The following is a 20,340-nucleotide window of genomic DNA, read 5'->3' as shown; positions in this document are numbered from 1 at the left end:
CCTATAAAACTATTTGAATGATGATGCTTTGCTACCTAGACAAAGAAACACATTTGCGGATAAATTTACATCATAGAAAAATACATGACAAAGATTTCCATTTGCAGAGGTATACAAATACATATGTTTGCGAAAGTTTTGAGATGGTCATAACTATATGCAAATTATAAACTTTAAAATGGTTTGATTAGGTGTTAATATATTTTATAAACCGCGGTCTCTCATAACCGCCCATAGGAGGGTATAGCACAAGAAATGTTGATATTTACTTCATGTAAAGACAAGATAAACTAAATGCAGCGGTTTGTAAATATATGTAAATGTCAGTCTCTGAATACATTTACATAACATTTGCATACCTCTTCAAATCCGGGATTTCGTGTTACAGTTTCAGAACAACCCGGTAGCTTGCAACAATCGTAAAGACTTCTAGACCGCTTGCTTCAAACCACAAGCTTTCAACTTAATCCTAGTGGTTTATCAACTTACTTTTCAGCTCCAAATTCTTCTAAAAGATCTTTGAGTTAATTTGTATATAATTTATCGATGCTTTCCTCATCAACAGCCAAATACAAATGACAAACTCGCACAATGAATCGGTGTCTTTATATACCAAGAGCGCGGACCTCAAGGAGAGCACCCTAGCAACAACGAGTTTCATAGCAACCAAGGATAAAATGATGATTTTCCATGTAGTTTTCGTTAAGGCATTGTTCAAACGGGTAATTTATCATGGATTACAATTAAACATTGAATTACAAATATTGTCTAAGGCTTAAACTGCATTTCTGTCACACCACTAGAGGGACCGGAACTGTATCAATTTTACCCTGGTTTCTTGTGTTACGCATTGTTTTGTTTTCTATGTGATGGTTTCCTTACCGTCATTTCTTTCTGTTTCTTATGGCTATGATATTTTTGACTGACTTTTGTATTGCCCCCTTTGGGACTTTGTTTTTTTTTTACTAATTTGCACCTTTTTGGTGTATTCTCATTAAAAATATGATAATGATTGCCAAAAAATTATTCAAATCTTTCCTACAAATTATTATTTCTTTTTAAAGTTAAGTTCTTGGTTGAATTTAGAAAGAGACTGCATCAGCACATGCATTTTGACTGTTTTATTTCTTTGAAATGTAATAAACATTATTATTACCGTAAAATGTGTACCGAAGGAAAACAAAAATTTATTTAATCTTTTTTTTCATTAAATTTTTGCGATGGGAAATCACATTCACATCACAGATGATAAATAATTATATCGCTATTTAACTCATAATACTGGGATTTTTTAAGGACAAAGATGGCTTCAGACATGAATGCAAGATCTACTTGAAAAAGGTTTTGAAGAGTTATTGATGACGGACAGACATAGCAAAATAAGCTCAAGTATTTTAAAATAATTTATTCTATCAGTACAGCAAAACTTTAATATCGAAATCATACATATATGTCAAAGGGAATAAAGCTAACTTCACAGGAAAGGTTGGTCTATAAAAACTCTAAACTCATAATGGAGGATGTTTAGTTAAACAAGGGAGTTAATTTATTCAAAAGGGATCTAATTGAAGAAGCCTGGTATCTCTGATGGATTTTTGCCACATAATTTTGACTTGCCGAAATTATAACATTGTTTAACCTACCATTGTAACACATAGTATTGTAAAACAATTGTTAGAAGTACTTTGAACATAAATTCACAGAAACGAAGATAAAAGAATCAAATGAAAATTCCATGGCTATACTGAAATACGTTTCTCGTGATTTTCATGATGTTACGTGGTTCTTTGTATCATCATTTGTGATGTTTGGAAGAAGGTGTCGCCCCATCTCAATCCGTCGCTGAAGTCGTCGTTCAAAAATGAATTCAAACACCAGTGGTACCACCAGCCGTTATATCTAGATGCACAGTTAATATTATCGTAAACATCATTATCATGATCATATGTCGAAAAATATCTTCCGTTGGTAGGGCTCATATAGTTTCCTGCAATTAATTTATTAAATGTCTTTAAAATGATCCATTTTTGTAACAATATTTTACTTTTCAAAATATAGATATACATCACATGCATGTGGTTATGTATTGCAAACTGTTTAAACTAACATATAAAATCTTTCTTAAGAATGATACTTTAGGGCATACACTACTGCTGCAGGGACATATAACAACTCATCAAATTAAACGTATTTTTTGCGACGTTGCTAATACTGTGCATTCAACTATCACTGAAAACACACTGACGTCATCAATTCAAGCACGTGAATTTGAAAGCAGTCTCAAAGTAAAACATATGTTTATGGAAGCATGTTATATTCACTGTGGGCCAAAATGTCGAGTTGAATAAACAACGGGTTACTTTATTTTTAAATTTGATTTATAAATATCAGAGATTCGTATAACGTTTCGGTATACGGCAAGAATGATAATAGAACGATGTTGCATTACAAATGCATTACGACGACATTTTGCGCTATAAAAAACAGAAATGCTATCGACATAAAAAAAATGTTTTCTGCTCTTTAAAAAAAAACCCACAAAAACACATGGATCCCCCGTTGTTTATTTTGAATTACTTTTCAACTTCGTACTTTATTTTGGCCTTTTAATTTTTTATTCGAGTGTCAATGATCAGTCTTTTGTGGACGAAACGCGCGTACAGAATTATAAGTCTTGAATATTTGATGAGTTTTATTTTTGTATACTGCTATTGTATACTGCAATTGTTTTGTTATAATTGCACGAACAAATCAAAGTACGACTTTTTTGGCTGCATGCATTTGTATTGGCAGAAAATCTGTCTGAAGTTTTCTGTCATCGATAATTGCATGATTTTACAATGATTCTATCATCTTATTTATCCTTAACTTAGAAACTACATCAAAAGCCTATCAACAAATGAAAAATTTACAAAGAACAACAGATGAAATATCTATTTTCGTTCGAAACTTTTGCTATTTGTTGGCGAAGTATACATACTTTTTCATTATTTTTTGATAGAAAAATGTGTCAATGTTAAATGTATCAAAGGTCTAGAGAGAATCATTTCCCAACAAATTTTCAATTGATTATATTTCAAAAACAAGAAAAAGGAACTGTTATTTTATTCTATTTTTTAAGTTCTGTTTTTATATACTATCAATTAACAACTGTCTTTTAAAACGAGTTTTATTTTTAAACAGAGAAGCGAGCATCCTTTAGTCTTTCATATACTAAAGACTACATGCATGGTTATGATCGAATTGCAATCATGTAAGGCTACTCCTAAAAGTTTGCCCATATAATGACATTCCGGCCTATGCCATAGTAAGTAGGGAATTTGATGACAAGCGTTTACAAGAAAATGAGACAACTAACTAACCTGCATTTCCACTGTATCCATTTATAGTTGCTGTATAATTTGATGCTGCATCACCGATTGCAAATGTACTGTACTCAGCATAATTCATGCTGCCGTTGGTGTCAACAAGTTCCACCCGTAGTTTATAGGATCCACTGCTGGTTAGAACATGTAGGTATTTGTTACCTAGTTAAAGAAATGTAAATACTGTGAATCAATTTATTTTCGTGGGTTCCAATTTTCGTGTATTGAGGAAAACTTACATTTTCGTGGATATTTAATTTTGTGGTTTTGCCAAAGTCGGCATACAAGCCTATAAAAAATTAATAATTCGTTGAACATTTGAATTCGTGGTTCACCTGTTCCCACGAAATCAACGAAAGTTTGTATCCAACGAATAATAATGAATCCACATATATTTCAAATGCAAATAACGTTTGAAATCACCATGGAGTGCCAATTGAGCCAGGCAAAAAAAACATCACAAAAGACTGCTGTCTGTAATAAATTACAGTAACATATGTATAAATATTTCTATTTTATTGATATACATAAAATATGGAGATGTGGTAAATTTCTTAATTGAAATATCGACCTTGAAGGTCAACGGGCGGCCTTAACTTGCCTTTAATAATGAGCAAAATCCATCCTGCATGATGATCTATTGCAGAACAATTACCGGCAATGAGTTAAACCCATTCAAAAGATACAATTAACGGCCTGATTTAAGTAAATAATATTACACGAAAAAAAAAAACCAATCACTGCAGACGACATCCAAGGGAAACAACTGGACTACAGTATCCTAGCTTGAAAAGGCATATAACTTATTAAGAAGATTTTAACGAATTTTAGTAGCGGTCCCTTAAAAGCAGCTGAGACAATAGTGTAACAAACCAACATTACAACAACTGTATTCAGTAACAATAGCATGACACATTAGTTCTGCTTTAATAACAAAACAACTAAATAAGTTACAATAGACACACAGTTTTGCATCTCTTTGAGGCAGAAGATTGAAATCCTTATCTTACATCAATTTGACAATACTTTTAGAAAATAATCTGTCACTGTTTTGTCATCTTTTGGATTTATACATGGAAATTTCGGATATTCACGTACATGAACATTTTTATTGGATAATTTGACAGCAGTTGCATGGCCTCTTTTAACACCGTTGATGAACATTCTAAATTTAGACAGCGAAGATGTAACAATATGACCCGAAGTTCTTCTACATTGATTCAATTTGTACTGGGGGCGATTATGTCTGGCATGAGATTTTTAAGGCAAGAGAATATTCGTGAAGAAGAGTTTTTCCTATTTTACCAATTCTTAATATCAAAGTAGATTTCTAAAAAGGTAAAAAAAAGTAAAATATGGCCGATCATTGGATAAGGATCCCAATAACGAAATAAGTTAGGTAAATGTAGGACGAGCGACATACTCTTACACAAAACTGTGATCAAGTGTTCGACGTGTCATTCATAACCAAATATGAAAGTTCCAGAACAAAACACAGATTCAATACAAAAAATAAAAGAATGAGCAAGACCGATGATGAAAGAAACAAAGCCATTGAAAATAGAAAAACTTCAACTACCTACAGCCCTTGGATGGTGTAAACTTCCCAAAAAAACGTGTATGGTGTAATGGTGTATGGCATATGGTGCAATGGTAGAAGGTGTATGGTGCTATGGTGTATGGTGTAAGGGGAATGGTGTAATGGTGTAATGTGCGATCGGGAATGGTGTGAATGAATGGTGTACGACATTTAAAACTATGCAACATATTGATAAGAACTGATTTTTAATTTTATACATTTATTTACAATATTGTGATCAAAATTCGTTTTTCAAAATAAATAAATAATTTTGAAGTCGCACGCTTTCTTTGAAATTAAATTGCATTATGGTGTAATGTGTAAGGTGCATGGTGCAAAGGTGTAACGTGTATGGTGTAATGGCACAGGGTGTATGGTGTAATGGTGTATGGTGAATGGTGTAATGGTGTATGGTGTTAGTGGGAAGTTCACACCATCCAAGGACTGTACAACACAAAACACTAGAACAACGCAACACAAACTCCTTAAAAAAAGAGTGGCTCGAAAGAGTTGTCGTTTTCTCTTCCCTACTAGTGGCAAAATCTTATCAAAAATAAAATCTTATCGAAACAACATTTTCACAATTAACAATTTAACATTAACATTTTTTATGCTGTAAACTGACAACAATAATGGCTATTTCGAAAACCGTATATACATTATTTTGTTCTAATATTAGGTGATAAAAATCCTTCAAAATGCTGAATGTTTAATTAAACAATGACTTTGAGAAATTTGTACGTTCCTTGCAGATGATATGGATTGAGGAATACAATTTATATCTCTGGAAAAGATATTTTTCGATGGTGTTGTCTTTTCAGTTTAAGCCATTTAGGCTTTAAAGCCTGCAAACTTTTTCTATCTTTGCCTATCTATAGTTTCACAACGTTTTGGTTTCCAGGGTACCTGATGACACTTATTCCAGAAACATGTATTGTATGTACTGAAATCAGTATCGTTCATTTTGTGAAATGTTTTATTAACATATTACAAAGACATACATTGTATTTCATCACATCAGTTCATTATGTTGAAATGAAACATGTCCTATTGCAGTAAAAACATTAATTAAATGACAACTTTCTGAAGCCTTCTAACAATGTAAATTGCTCAATGTAAAATTCGCAAGAGTTGTAACAGTACCAAAATTAGGTACATTTATATTACTTGGTAAATAAACATACTAGTTTTTCTCATTGTAGAAGGTCGTACGGTTGCCTATAATTGCTTACATCTACTTCATTTGAACTTTGGTAGATAGTTCTCTCATTGGCAATCATACCACATCTCCTTATTTTTATATGTATAGTGTATTAACATGTGTTAACGATAAACATGGCTTTTGAGAAGGCTTCTTGGATGTTAAATTGAAACCATGTGTATTACTTTTTCACGGACTTATGTCTGATCGCTAGCTCATGCATTTTAAGCAATGCATTGGTTTCCCTTTATTTTGAATTTATCATGACAGGTTTAACTGATTGGTTAGAACTAAAAACAACAACGACTCACATGCAGCTGCATGTATAATAATGATAATACTAGCTGAAAGAAACTGGTGTAGTTATTTATGAAACACATGCTGTGCAAAATGAAATCGGTATATGATGTTCAAATTTCTAAAAGCTGGCACTATTTACCTTTTACAAAAATAGAATAATGCCTTCTTTCTATTAAATAAATAGATCGCCAATTGTATTTTAAAAAGATTCTTGCATCAACGTATTGAAAACTGTAGAAGAATACGGATCCGTGCACTACGTTCAAAATTCCCACAGAAAAAAAAAAATCAGATACATGTAAAAATTATTGGGATTCAAATCATTACAGCCGCACAACAGACTCAATTTAGGAACAAATACAACACAAAACCCAGATAAATTTAAATTAAGATATATCTACCAAGCCAAAACTCATTTTTAAGATCACCAAATCCATTTTCATAATCTACCCAAGTCCTTCTAAAATTTTCACTTCCGTCTGTTCTTCTTTGAATAACCTTTGATATAAACATAAGAAGATGTAGTAGGATTGCAAATGAAACACCTACTTATATAAGACGGTGGTATAGAAATGTAGTCGCGTTGACTATTCAATCTGGAAGTCAAATCCATGCTCAAGAGGGGTGTTTGGGCGAGCAAGATGTATACATATGCAGCCACACACGATCACAACGAGGACATTACATTCGATGCTTCGTTTACAAATATTGTCACGTTCTGTGCAAGTTTATGTCATAAGAGATCAGAATATCAATTATCAGTATTTTATATTTTTGAATTTGTCTTACATATTTGCACGAGGGCCTCAAACTTCTTGCATTTGGTGAAAAACTGCAAAAACTCAAAACATAGCCTCATTTTAAGATCCTGTCATCAATATTTAGATATGAACATCAACTTTACCCGATAAAAAACTTTGCTACAAGATGTATTTTATAAAGGTGCAAATGTGTGTTAAATATCTTTAAGGGTAAGGCTGTTGCTCATATATAACGACACCACAAGTGACCTTTCTGCACACAAAAGTTCAGATTATATCAGCCTGTTCATTTATATATTGAATTAACATAATTACGAAAGGGGCCAAATAATAGCTACTATCATACCTCCTTTTTTTTTTATTTGTCCGATAATTTCCATATATCATATGTATTCTGCAATAGAGGCGCAAGGCACCAAAGGGACATTCAAACCATCAAGTCAAAGACAAACTGACAACCCCACGGCAAAAAGACGAAAATCGATCTAAAGACAAACAACAGTCTACAAAACAAAACACAGAAAGATAAAGACTGAGAAACATGAACCCCACGAAAAACGGGGCTGATCACTGGTACTCCACATGTGTCACCCGTCGTGTTGGTCAAGTGATTACAAACTCAACTCAGTGATAATTCGAATCCGGCGATGTTACACTCGAGGAAAATTTTCGAAGGGATGACCTCAACTTCACCACTTGAAACTCTTGGTTTAATTAATTCCTTGTAAGCAGCAACCCTCATTGAAGGAAATCATGATAGGAAATGCAAGCTCTGGAATATCGTATCAACTAGGAGTTATATACTTAATAGGCAGGTGCTGCTGGAATGTTGCTACATAGAAATGGAAAGTTTACGATTGGAAGCTGAAATCATCTCCTTTGTAGTAAAGTTTTCTTCTCAACCGACCCTCATTGACGATTTCTAGATGTAAGTCAAGATATGAGACAGACTTAATTGTATCTGTTTAATCCGTTATTTCAAGTTCGATGGGATAGATGCGTTCAACATAGTCACCGAACTTTGAATCATTTAGTGAAACTCGATATAAATCATTTCCCATTTCAACTTTTGTTGATATTCTTGAAAAGATTCAATGTGATTGAATTCCTACAACCAAAATGAACAGAAAAAAATTATGGTTTTTGCCGAAAACTCATTATAGAAAAAAGGTACATCCGTATGGTTATGTTAATGCGTTTATACATGTTAAATGTAATCATGTTATATGTAAACATGTTATATGTAATCATGTTATATGTAAACATGTTATATGTAATCATGTTATATGTAAACATGTTATATGTAATCATGTTATATGTAATCATGTTTTACTTGGTTACATTATCTCATTATGTTTGAAAATTATGATGGTTGTTATTCCACTCATTCTTAGGAGCGTGATTTGCAAATAAATTTATATTTGTTTTTGTTGTTGTTGTAAACTGAAATTGTTCATTGCAGGACAAATGTTTCTAATTATTCATTTTACTACATCATAGTTAATACAGATATCTCTAAGTTTAGATACGTTCGCAGTATAGTTGAAACGTACAGAAAGACAATTGTGGACAGACAAACATGTCTAAATATATTATATGAGGAGCTATAACCGAAAGGGAAAAAGAAACAATCTCCGACATCGAGTTTATATCCGTTCCATTCAATAGTTACACTCCAATACATATTTAGTGGATTATTACAGAGCATGTACTAAATATGGGGTTCAATTTTCATGCATTTTGTGATAAAAGCAAAACATGATATTTAGTATCTAACTAAATACATATTTTTGATTTGACACCAGTAATTATATTATGTTTTATGTATACATCATGTATATCGTATCCTAGAACTTAAATATGTTTCTCAGAAATGTGTGATTTTTTAAAAGAAAAATTAAAGTTTTTACCGCAAAGTGTTTTATCCCATCTCCAAATGTTTACAAAAAAGAACATTGGCACTCATACCACATCTTTTTATATCTATGAGCAACATATGAAGCACAACAACTGTACAAAATTGCGTTCCAGTCCTATTAAGACTTTTGAAGATTTTGCATTCGAAAAATGTATCTCCTAAAATGTAGGAATGTTTAAAAAGAAAACTAAATTCTCTAATTTCACGAAGAGAAAATAACATACATATCTAAATATTATGCACAACAACAGTGCGAAATTTCATCCACATGCTACCAACACTTTTAGAGTATTTGCCTTTACAAAAATTGTAGACAACTTATAACTATAGGACTCGTGCATCCTTTAAATTTAAAAGGAGGAATACTTGTGTAAAGGGTAGAGACATTAAATGTGTTTATCAATTGCACGATGAGAGGGACTAACTCTATCAGACCTTTTGATTTTTTTATTATCCACATTAGGTATTAATGTTTTTGTATGTATTACCGTCCAGCTACCGTTGGTCATGCTGCAAAACACATGTAGTCCATTATCAGACGTGGAAGGGTATACTGTATATACTCCCGTTTCGTTTTTGCATTTTCTCAATTTTGTACAATCTTCAGGTAAATCTTCATGAATTTCTGAAATATAGACATTACATGATTAGTCTATTTCTCAATCCGAAAAAGGATATACTATTAATAATATGTTCAACTGACAAGATCTTAATCAAGTTATGTTTTCCAGCTCAGTTTTGGATTAATTGTAGGACATATGAGCAAATATCTTTTTCATTTGATAATATGTTTTATTTTTTCCTTTTTACTTTCTGACTAGCTTGAAGAAATTCATTCACTTAATTTCGGATGGAAATATATATCTCTATTTTTACAGTAGGTGCTAATTTCATACAAATGCTGATCATTAATTTACTGAAAGACAAATCATTTGATTCCGTCATACGCTTTCATTTCATATGAAAGCAATATAAGATTAAAGAATAATTATCTCCACCTACTAAATAAAACAACACTATTTTTTCGCATTGTTCGTGTTCTTCATGCAAACAATAATGGTTTTAAAAAAATTGCAAATTTTATTAATTTGAAAAAAAAGTAGTTGACCAGATATCTTCTAAAAATAGATAATTTATATGTACGTATAACAATAATTATTATCTTATGATACACATGTACAATGATGATTGAAATTTAATATCTTTATACGAGCTATTCATTCATATTCGACATTTGCATATGCCAATTTCAGCTTTATGACGTATTAGTGTTGACTTTATGTGGAATGATGCTGCATTCATCTCCCTGGACAATTTCTGTCGACGCTTTGTGTTTAAAGTTTATCTTTTATATTCAAGATGTAAATTACATATATTTTAGTTTCAAAAATCTTTAAATATATGGATTGAATGCTGTGTTTTTAAAAATCTATGAGAAATGAAAGCAAGTGACCATCACATTTTTAGCAAGAAGCCAGTGTTGCATGATGAGTCAACTACCAACAACGAAATAAAAAAAAAAAACACATGAAAGAAACGATTTTTTTCCTTTTCCAGTCAGACAAATAAGGAATGCAATTATCAAAAAACTTCGCACACTTGATACTCTTAAATTGCTGTCTCGTGTATTTTAACTTGATATAAATATTGTATTTTATTCAAATATGTACCACAGCTATTGTTCTCAATCAAATAAAACGGGGTTTGATTTTTAGGATTACATGAATTTTTCACAGAGTTAAAAGAAGTAGAAACTGGATTATAGTTTTTATGTTAACAGTGTGAAGAACTCAAAAAGAAGCCATACAAATAAGTGATGAAAGTGACAAAGAGTTGATTGACAACTTAAACTTAAACAAACCTGATGTACATGTAACCACTGCATGTTTGTCAACAAAATTCAGGAGTTACAATCATTAATAATATGTTGTGTCAGTTCATAAAACAGCGAGAACTAGCAAGTAGAAAGCTAGATAAGAACTTTCTGATACATGTATGAACAGATAAACCTTGTCGAAAATGCATGTTAAGATTATAGTTATAATGTTTCCTCTTTGGGTCAAGATATCAGATGGCATATGATTATTAAGAATTAAAGTTAGAAACACCCTCAGTATGATTAACACGCTATATTGTGATAATTTCCTTTGTTCCTATATGTTATATTTAAATCAGATATATTTTAATTAATATTAAAACTAATTACGAATAATGTACACTTCAGTAATAGTGTGCACATGAAATTCACACTACACATTCAAAGAATAAACAGATTAGAGTAAGTATTTCTTATTAAATCGCATAACAACACAATTCGTGATGATACGTTGATGCATTCCCTGGGAAGTTACCGTTTTGTTTATTTCTATAGCAAACACGCATTTCCAGTATCAATAATTTAAACCAGTTTATCCTTAAGTTTTCATATGTACATAATTTGTAAAAGCATACTGATTGACAAAGGACGTTTGTTTCTATGTATAATATTTCAAATATTAAGGATGGATACATACATCTGTCATGTATTAATGTTTTTTTGTCATTAGAGAGAATTTTATGTTGATGTGAGATTTTATAGTTTCTTTTTAATATTCACAGCGCTTTGTAGACTCAAACGATTTTGAGCTTGACATAGAAACCTGTATTTTGTTGAATTCTGTACGCTAGATGTACTTTGGCTATTTGTGTTGATATGTTTCTGTCTCATCCATTTTCACTCCACATCTTCTTTCATTTATATTGTTCTATATTTAGTGTAAATTGGTTACTTAAATTGACCCAAACTTAATAAATTGATTTAACTGATTCGATTTAACATTTTTAAGCCTTGTATACATACTCGTTTTACCTTCTTGGTCCTTGACGCAAACCACACATCCATCTTTTTTGTTCTTACAAATTTCTCCAGGTTTACAGGGATTTCCCAGGCATATATCATACATGGAATCCTAATATTGAAAAGAATAGAATAAAAACAACGAAAACAAACAAGTGGACACCAAAGTTAGATAACATATTAAAACCGATGATTTGTTAAGGGTTTTCACGTATAAATACGAATTACGCTGTGCAAGATAAAAAAAAAAACCACAAACATATTTAAACTTCTACGTCTCTAAAATTGGAAGATCTAAAATGGATTACTGAGAAAAAATACGATAATGCTGTTTTGTTTCGGAGAAAAAAAAATAGTATAACAAAGTCGTAGAAAATATAACTATGAATCAAATGTAATTATTATTTGATTGTGTAAATATCATGTAATTGTTGTTCCAAAAGCCATCGGTTAGATTTCGAACCTATCTCATATTTTGTAAAGAAATGCTCGAGGTAATGATTTTATAACCAAATTCGAAATAAGTATGTTTTTTGACAGACACCTTTCCAATATTATTATCATATCTTGGTAAATTATAATTGCTCATGCCATGTCACAATATAGAGGTTTAAACGATATTATTGTTGGATCTTACGTCCAGTTGTAAATATTTCAGTCATGTTAAGGACAAGAACAACATAATGAAATATCAATATATATGATCTGAAAATTTGGTAAATCTAAGAGTAGACAGAATAATTTGGCTGAAACTGGAAAACAGGCTATGCTTTATTCGGTATACGTAGCATCAGAGTGAGGCATTTTTCAAAACTTGCCGTAATCTTTATTACATCACCAAATATTTTGGAAGTGTCTGCATATTCACACGTTCTCAACAATCAAATCAATGAACTCCATATAGTGGTTTTGCTTGGGGGGTGTTTAAGATTAGGTAAAATGATTAAGATGAAATATAGTATGATTAGGTTGCTGATTAAATCCAAAGTATCAAAAACTGATCAATTTCAACATTTTTAGTTGCGATTAAAACCATTGTCGTAATTGTATCAGATATTTGTCAAATATATTTATCTGTTCATAAAATAGAGTAATCATATAGCTATAGGTGTATATTTTGTCTAAAAATATATGTTAGGGTATGTATTTTTGTTATTCACAAAAGGATGGAAGCGCCTCCGAGACCAAAGAGGAAGGATTTAGGAAAAAGTATATTTGCACACATGCCGCCGAGAGATAAACACGATAGCGGAAATTGATTTTCATCATATTGCACCCGGAAGATCGTACGATGTGATATACTGCTCGAGACAATATGTCTCAATTTTAGTGCAATGACCCTATAATATTGAGACTAATAAATTTAGATCTTTAGAACCCTATTATAGACTTTTTATTATATACACAAGCGTTTAACCAATCATACATTTTAATAAGGTGAGGCAAATTGTTATACATTTGATTTAAGCTAAATATGGCCCGAAGCTCTGCTGTAGGAAAATTACTAGACTCAATATGGCCCTGTCTACAAACAAAAAAACGTGAACTTTAATTTCTGGTAACAAGCTCTGTAGGCTTCATAAGCTTTTACCCAGTCAGATATTGCAATAAGACAAAGCTACAAACCGTACGTCATAATTAGAATTTTAATCACAAGTGGTTAACAATTTTGCCGCAGGGAATAAGCAACATGTGACGTAAAAGTGTGATGCTGATAATTTGGTTACTGGTAGAGTGAATCAAAGGTATGACTGGTTGCTACACTCCATTAATGTCTTGGTGGTTAAACCTGCTGTTTAGCCTACTTTCCAGTACTAAAGGTAAACATGTGGATAGATATTTACATAAACATGGATTTATTACAAACCATGATTTTGTTTGTTCATATTCTTTCATCAACTAAAATTAAATCAAAACGGCTGTTGAATAAATTGCAGATAGACGGTACTAAAATGAGTATAAAAAATGATTTTCCTCTTTTAAATTTATTAATCCGCAAAATTTCAAAAAGATAATCTTTAACGTCTCAATGTTTAAGTATATGAGGTAAAAATGAATTACTTTATAAAATGTTTACGCAGTCACACCAATTCTGACCAGGGACTTTTAGATTCGATTCAAGTGTTGGAAGAATGCATCACTGAGCTGGCGTTACCCACCACACCCTCAACATCATGCTTTCAAATTACAATTTATCTACCTCTTCACAATTGCAAGTTATACAATTTTCAAATTATATCCAAAAATTTGTTGTTGTTTTCTTCCTAAATATGCATTAAATAATTGCAATTTGACGTTTAGCAACAAACAAACAATCTTAAATCTCTACAACACCTGACATGTACATCATTTACAAGACCCGGCATTTCACGCATACGGACAGAAAATCACATGCAGACAGCAAGTTGAGCCAAGGTAAAGTTAAAAAGCTATGAAAATAAATCCAAACGCAAAACACACGCACATGTATCAAAAGCTGTATGGTTATACTTAAAGTTGTAAAAATTAAATATCAAAGTTTATAAAAGTTTAAATAATGGTTGTAGCAGTGCACATGCATATTTATATTTTTTTTAATAATTCATTGAATATATCGCATACAAAGTGGGTTATCATTTAAAAAAAAAGTTTGATTGAGAGAAAATAAACAGAACAGGAGAAGAATAACGAATATATGATAAGTTTTGTGACAACCATATTTTGAATTTCCTTCTTGTCATTTATTTAGTATGAATATGAATCAAATTCATCACTTTAATTGGGGGTAGGGGAATCTTCAACTAAAATCAGTATTGACAGTTTTACTATAATAAAGTCAAACGTTCAAATTAATATGCAAAAATTAATGTTTTAGAATCACGGAGTGAAAAATATGACAAAAAAATATCACACAATGAAAAAAGAACGTAATTCTAAGGTTGTCTTCATTCTTTAAGTATGCATTTCCTTACTCATTTGATTTGAAATCTTCGTTTCATATGAAAAGTAGACAGCTTGAAAACAACACCAGTACACGAAAAACTTATTTTCTACAAGTTGTAATCATTTATTGAGTATGTTCGTTATTTCCTCTTGTTGTTTGAAATATTCAATCGATAAGACAAATACACAGTTTTGTATTACATGTATAATAGAATGGCCCATTTGATATGAATATGTCAGTAACAAAGAAACTACTTAACTTGTTGACTGTTTATAATACAATATATGCTATTTTGTTTTTCATTATAATGGAAATCTCTAACTGCTATAGACCAATTCCAGTTTTAGTATAAATGCAGATGGGCAACATGACATTATCACGCAAGGATTAATATAACAACTCAATACTTTATTTGCTAATATGTATGCTCATCTTTTCTTCTTTTTTTAACTGCTACAAATATCCACAGGTTTTGGTAAAACTGAATGGTTAATTTCACATAAGTATAAATTGATAATGTCAATAATTAAGCTGTCAGCTGTCTTCATTTATTAATTTTGCTATTTAAAAAATAAACTGGTTTACTATAACAGGATGGTCAGTTTGGAATAAAAATGCGAAAAAATAATGTAAAACTTAAGTCCTAATTTGTATGCTTATGCGTTCTCATTGCCTTACAAATCGTTAATCTAAGCGATCGGTATTCTCAAACAGTAAATACGTTTAACTTATAAACTACATTATAAACTTATGTAGACACAATTTAATTAAAACATTTTTTTTTCTAATATGGAACACTAATCTATAAGGTAGTGGAACATCAACAATTTTCTCAACTGGCAGAGGCTAAAGTCAAAATTAGGATCCCCTGAAGACTTTTTGTTGAATGATCAGTATTTTACTCACGATGGAGATGTAAACGTAACATGATAGAACAGAAAGGGAAGGAAATTAATATTATTTGAGATTAATCTCTGATATATCTTTTACACAAAATAACAGAAAATAATAATGCAAATAATGTCATTGCTTAATTTTCAAATAATCCCTTCTTTCTTGTTTCTGTTGTGTTCTCAAAACAACATAAAGCAGACAAGTTCTATTTTGATAACAAAAAATATCATTCATTCAAAGAGCATGTTTGAATTTTAATTGTGCTGAATGCCGAAATAAAACAGAAAAATGAATCCTAAAACATGCATCATATGTGCAGGATGCCTTTGGCTAGTCATTGTATGGACATTACAGACATAGAGAATATTTCATATGCAGTAAAAATCTGGCCGAATATTTATCAATTCTCCCGTTTTATTTTCCTATTTTGTGAGCAGCTGATGATGATGCCCTAGATTGTCTAGCATGACTTTTTTGTCGACCTCTTCATGAGAAATATTGATTAGACAAACATTTATTTAACTGCGTCTCACCAAACTATATTCTTCTTTCAGAAAGCGATAAACTACCTAGATAAAGCAATCAAGAGCTATATTATTAACATAAATGTTGAATATCAAAATTAAACAAAAGTGTAAATACGAGGCACATGACTTTCATTTTTAAATTTTGATTTTAAGGTTTGTTTAGGAAAAACACCAAAATGTTCCAGGTACTGGTATCTACACTTAAACATGGAAACTTTTCGGGGATGGAGTATGATCTTTCAAAATCTATCAATCTTGATATTTTGCAAAGAATAAGTTATCCAGCAAAAAGTGCGACAAAGTTAATATGCAGATGGTACATTTGTAATTATTATAAGAAAAATATATCGGGCCAGATTACATATCAATATATTTTACTGTGTCTTCTTTTTATAATCGTTTACAAAAGATGATGACAAATTTATACTTACTCCTCTGTAATGATCAACTTCAACATATACAAATCCAACCTCGTTGTGAAAATCATCGACAGAGACACATTCAGGTCGAAAGTTCAGTTCGCAACGCAATATATGTCTGTTATAGTTGTAAGAATGACATTTGGGTCTCCGGATACATTTGTTAAAACACACCCTAGGGGATATTTTCTCAAATGTACGAATGTTATATCCATCGAGCTTTGTATCAACCTTGTCTGGATTCATACGAAAAATACCAGAATTGCATTTATCTTCAGACGCCACTACTATGTCAACCAATAGAAGTAACAAATGTCCAAGGCAAACTAACATGTTGCTGGTAAGTTTTTAGAAAATGGATTTTCTCAGAGAATTGTTATCTGCAGAAACATATGTGGATACTGTGCACCTCACAGTTTATTGCAGTATTGAAATAACGGATATTGTTCATTATACGTGCATGATACATTTTATATATTTGTTGAAAAAGTTTGAATATCGGATTTAAAATTATCCAATCGAGAAGCATAACTCTTTATGTGTAAGTATGAAGCGACAAATGCAGATGTAAACCAGGTCCCCATTGGTTACTATATGTAGACATACAAAGTTTGATAATTACTTCGATCAATTTGTTTTCGAAAGCTCGTATATTAGCAATCAGAAGATTTAAAACTTGTATAAATAGAATTGAATAAAAAAGACGAAAGAAGATAAACAACTATCCCTAAAATCATTAAATACAAAATTAACTTCGCATTTACTGCTACGACACAATTGCAAAATTTGATTTTCCTCTATGCCACCGTTGTATTATTTGCGCTAAATCTGGTTCTTTGATTAGAAATCTTCTAAAGGCAAATAATAGTAGATGTTACTTGTATAACTTCCAAACTGTATAAATAATCGGTATTTGTAAATTCCACACCACAAGACGATATGTAATGTAAAAGTTGAAATTAAGGATACAAACAGTTTTCAGGACGAACAGATAAAAACATAACATATAACATTCACGGAGACGTGAAACAAAGAAATATGAACGCAAATGCACGATGAACCGCACAATTTGCAAGTTCCAAGTCACAATATATAAAAAGTTTACAGTTATAGGTCAAAGTACGGCCTTCAACACGGAGCCTTGGCTCACACCGAACAGCAAGCTATAAAAGGCCCCAAAATGACTAGTGTAAAACAATTCAAACAGGAAAATCAACGGTCTAATCAATATAAAAACGAAAAAACGAGAAATACCTATGAACCACACCAACAAACAACAACCACTGAACAACAGGCTCCTGACTTAGGACAGGTGCATAAAAATGCAGCGGGTTTAAACGTTTTAACAGGCGCCAACCTTCACCCTAACCTGAAACAGTTGTGTAACATTACAACATAAAAAGACACACTATAAAATACCAATTGACATCGATTAACTCGATCAAAAAGACATTTAACAAAAACAAGTAAACATACACTGTACGAATAAGTTTGACCTATGACACAATATAAATACAATATTAAAACGTAGGTACCTATATAACATAGACATTTTTGGTAAAAAAAAAAAGATGTAGCAAGATTGTCAAAAAGACAACTCTAACCTGGGACAAAATGGCTTAAATAAAACAAAGTACACTGGTAAATTTAAATATAGTAATTTTGTTGTTAGGAATACGAAAGTAAACATTTTTGTACAAAAGTAATAAATTTTTTGAATATCAGATCTTATAAAGATATTGTTTAAAGAGACCGTAAGTTTAGATACAACCAATGTAAATTAATTGATCCTTTCAATAATCTGTATTGAATTTAGACGATGCTTTTTTTTATAAATGATGCGATCTTCAGTGTGGATACCTTAGATTGTATTCTTTTATATAACATGCTAGAATCGTTAGTAAACAAATCTTTTCGTTTTGCATTGGATTTATCTAATAGAAAGGTAAGGAAAGCAACTATCGCCTTTTGTAAAACTGAGCAAAATTGGCAAGGGAGAATTTACAACCGCTTCTAAAACGTAGAAATAACAATGAATAAAGATATGAACAGGAGGAATTCACTATTCATGTCAACAGATGATGATGACAAAGGCGTTATTTCTGGATGGAAAAGTAATAACAAGATATATATAAAATGTGCATACTCATGTAGAATCTATGCAAACTATATTAAAATTCATGACGAGTTCATTGTTCTAAACTACTGAGATAATGGTGTCCACCAATGCAAGCAACATCAAATCATTGAAAATAAAACAAATTCTTATTACGCAAGGTGATTTGTTTAAATATTAATGCTGCCGACTGCATCATATTTTCGTAGAATAATCTTAACTCAAATCTTTTTCTTTCATAAAAATAAAACAATAAATTGGCAGTTAATACTATAAAATCATCAAGTTGATTTTGTGATGTTTTTATTATTTCCAAAATTGCGTAGGATTACTCGCATTTTAAACTTTGATAGCATGAATTGTATGCAGCATTCCCTGAAACCCCAATAACCAATCTCTCATTTTTATCCACTGTTTAACAATCTCAAAAATAAATGCACGCAAAAAAATTGGAATTCGAACTTTCTTAATTCAGTTAAAATAAACATACATTACAAATATTCGAAACTTGAATAAACTTAAACAACAGCATCGGAAATTCATCATGATGCCATCATGCGAGACATGTTTGTTTAAATGTTATAATCATCACAAAAGTATATTCAAAATTAACCATTTCTTTACTAAGCTCTTTTGTGTCTGCTGAAAAGATGCATAGTTTTTGTCTAGTTTAGTTGCAACACGTACCTGCTATTTATTTGTGAACCATACTACATTTATTGTTTACTTTAATTTTCTTTTTCAGCATTTCATTAGTTAATTGAAATAAATATATAATGGAACAAAGTTTTCGTAATCGGTTGTGCTTCTACCTGTAGAATATTATTCACAGTAGAAGTGTCATATCAATGGACGTCCATTATGTTATTTTATTATCAGCAGTTGGGCAGGCAAAGACAATCACGTCTGATTTCAACAATTTTAACAGAATTATAGTGAAACAGTGTTTTCTAATGATTTCATTATAGTTTTATTATGTCAACCTGTAAATGACAGTTTTAAGAGAGAGGCGAAAGATACCAAAGGGACATTCAAACTCATAAGTTGAAAATAAACTGACAACGCCATGGCTAACAAGAAAAAGATCAAGAGACAAACAACAGTACACAAAACACAACATAGAAAACTAAAGAATGAGCAACACTAGCCCCACCAAAAACTTGGGTAGATTTTAGATGCTCCGGAAGGGTAAGCAGATCCTGCTACACATTTGACACCCGTCGTGTTGCTTATGTTAATACAAACCCGGTAATAAGTCTAATTCGGTGGGTCACATTCGGGAAAAGGGGACGGGATTGTAGTTACGATATAAGGAACATATCCGCTATCATCTGTGAAACGGATATTCCGTAATGGTCAACCAACTCGTGATGGCGTCCGTAAAACATACAAAGGGATGACTTCAACTTCACCACTTGGAACTCTTGGTTTAATAGCTTCTAGTGAGCAGCAACCCCCTATCAAGGAAATCATGATAGGAAATACAAGCCCTGGAATATCG

The 20,340-nt window shown here is 31.5% G+C and overlaps 1 protein-coding gene across 4 annotated transcripts in view; it reads right to left on the bottom strand.

Moving 5' to 3' along the window:
* The window catches only part of LOC127734918 (fibrinogen-like protein 1), a 166,323-nt gene that overhangs the window by 48,034 nt on the left and 97,949 nt on the right, over positions 1-20,340 (bottom strand). The window contains exons 4-6 of one of the 4 annotated variants that reach the window (XM_052244954.1): positions 6,847-6,943; positions 3,363-3,527; positions 1,501-1,987 (exon numbers count right to left, since the gene is read on the bottom strand). The exons of 1 other annotated variant lie outside the window; for it this stretch is intronic. In XM_052244954.1, the coding sequence (XP_052100914.1) occupies positions 1,776-1,987; positions 3,363-3,527; positions 6,847-6,943 (474 nt within the window). In that variant the 3' untranslated portion in view covers positions 1,501-1,775. Of the gene's footprint in view, positions 1-1,500; positions 1,988-3,362; positions 3,528-6,846; positions 6,944-20,340 lie in introns of those variants that run through there. 2 more of the 4 variants (XM_052244955.1, XM_052244953.1) reach the window with 2 other exon arrangements.

This window comes from Mytilus californianus, unplaced genomic scaffold (genome assembly GCF_021869535.1).
Source record: "Mytilus californianus isolate M0D057914Y unplaced genomic scaffold, xbMytCali1.0.p SCAF_3, whole genome shotgun sequence".
Lineage (NCBI taxonomy): Eukaryota > Metazoa > Mollusca > Bivalvia > Mytilida > Mytilidae > Mytilus > Mytilus californianus.
The sequence above is the reverse complement of the archived record's forward strand: the minus strand, read 5'-3'. Positions and strand labels throughout refer to the sequence as shown.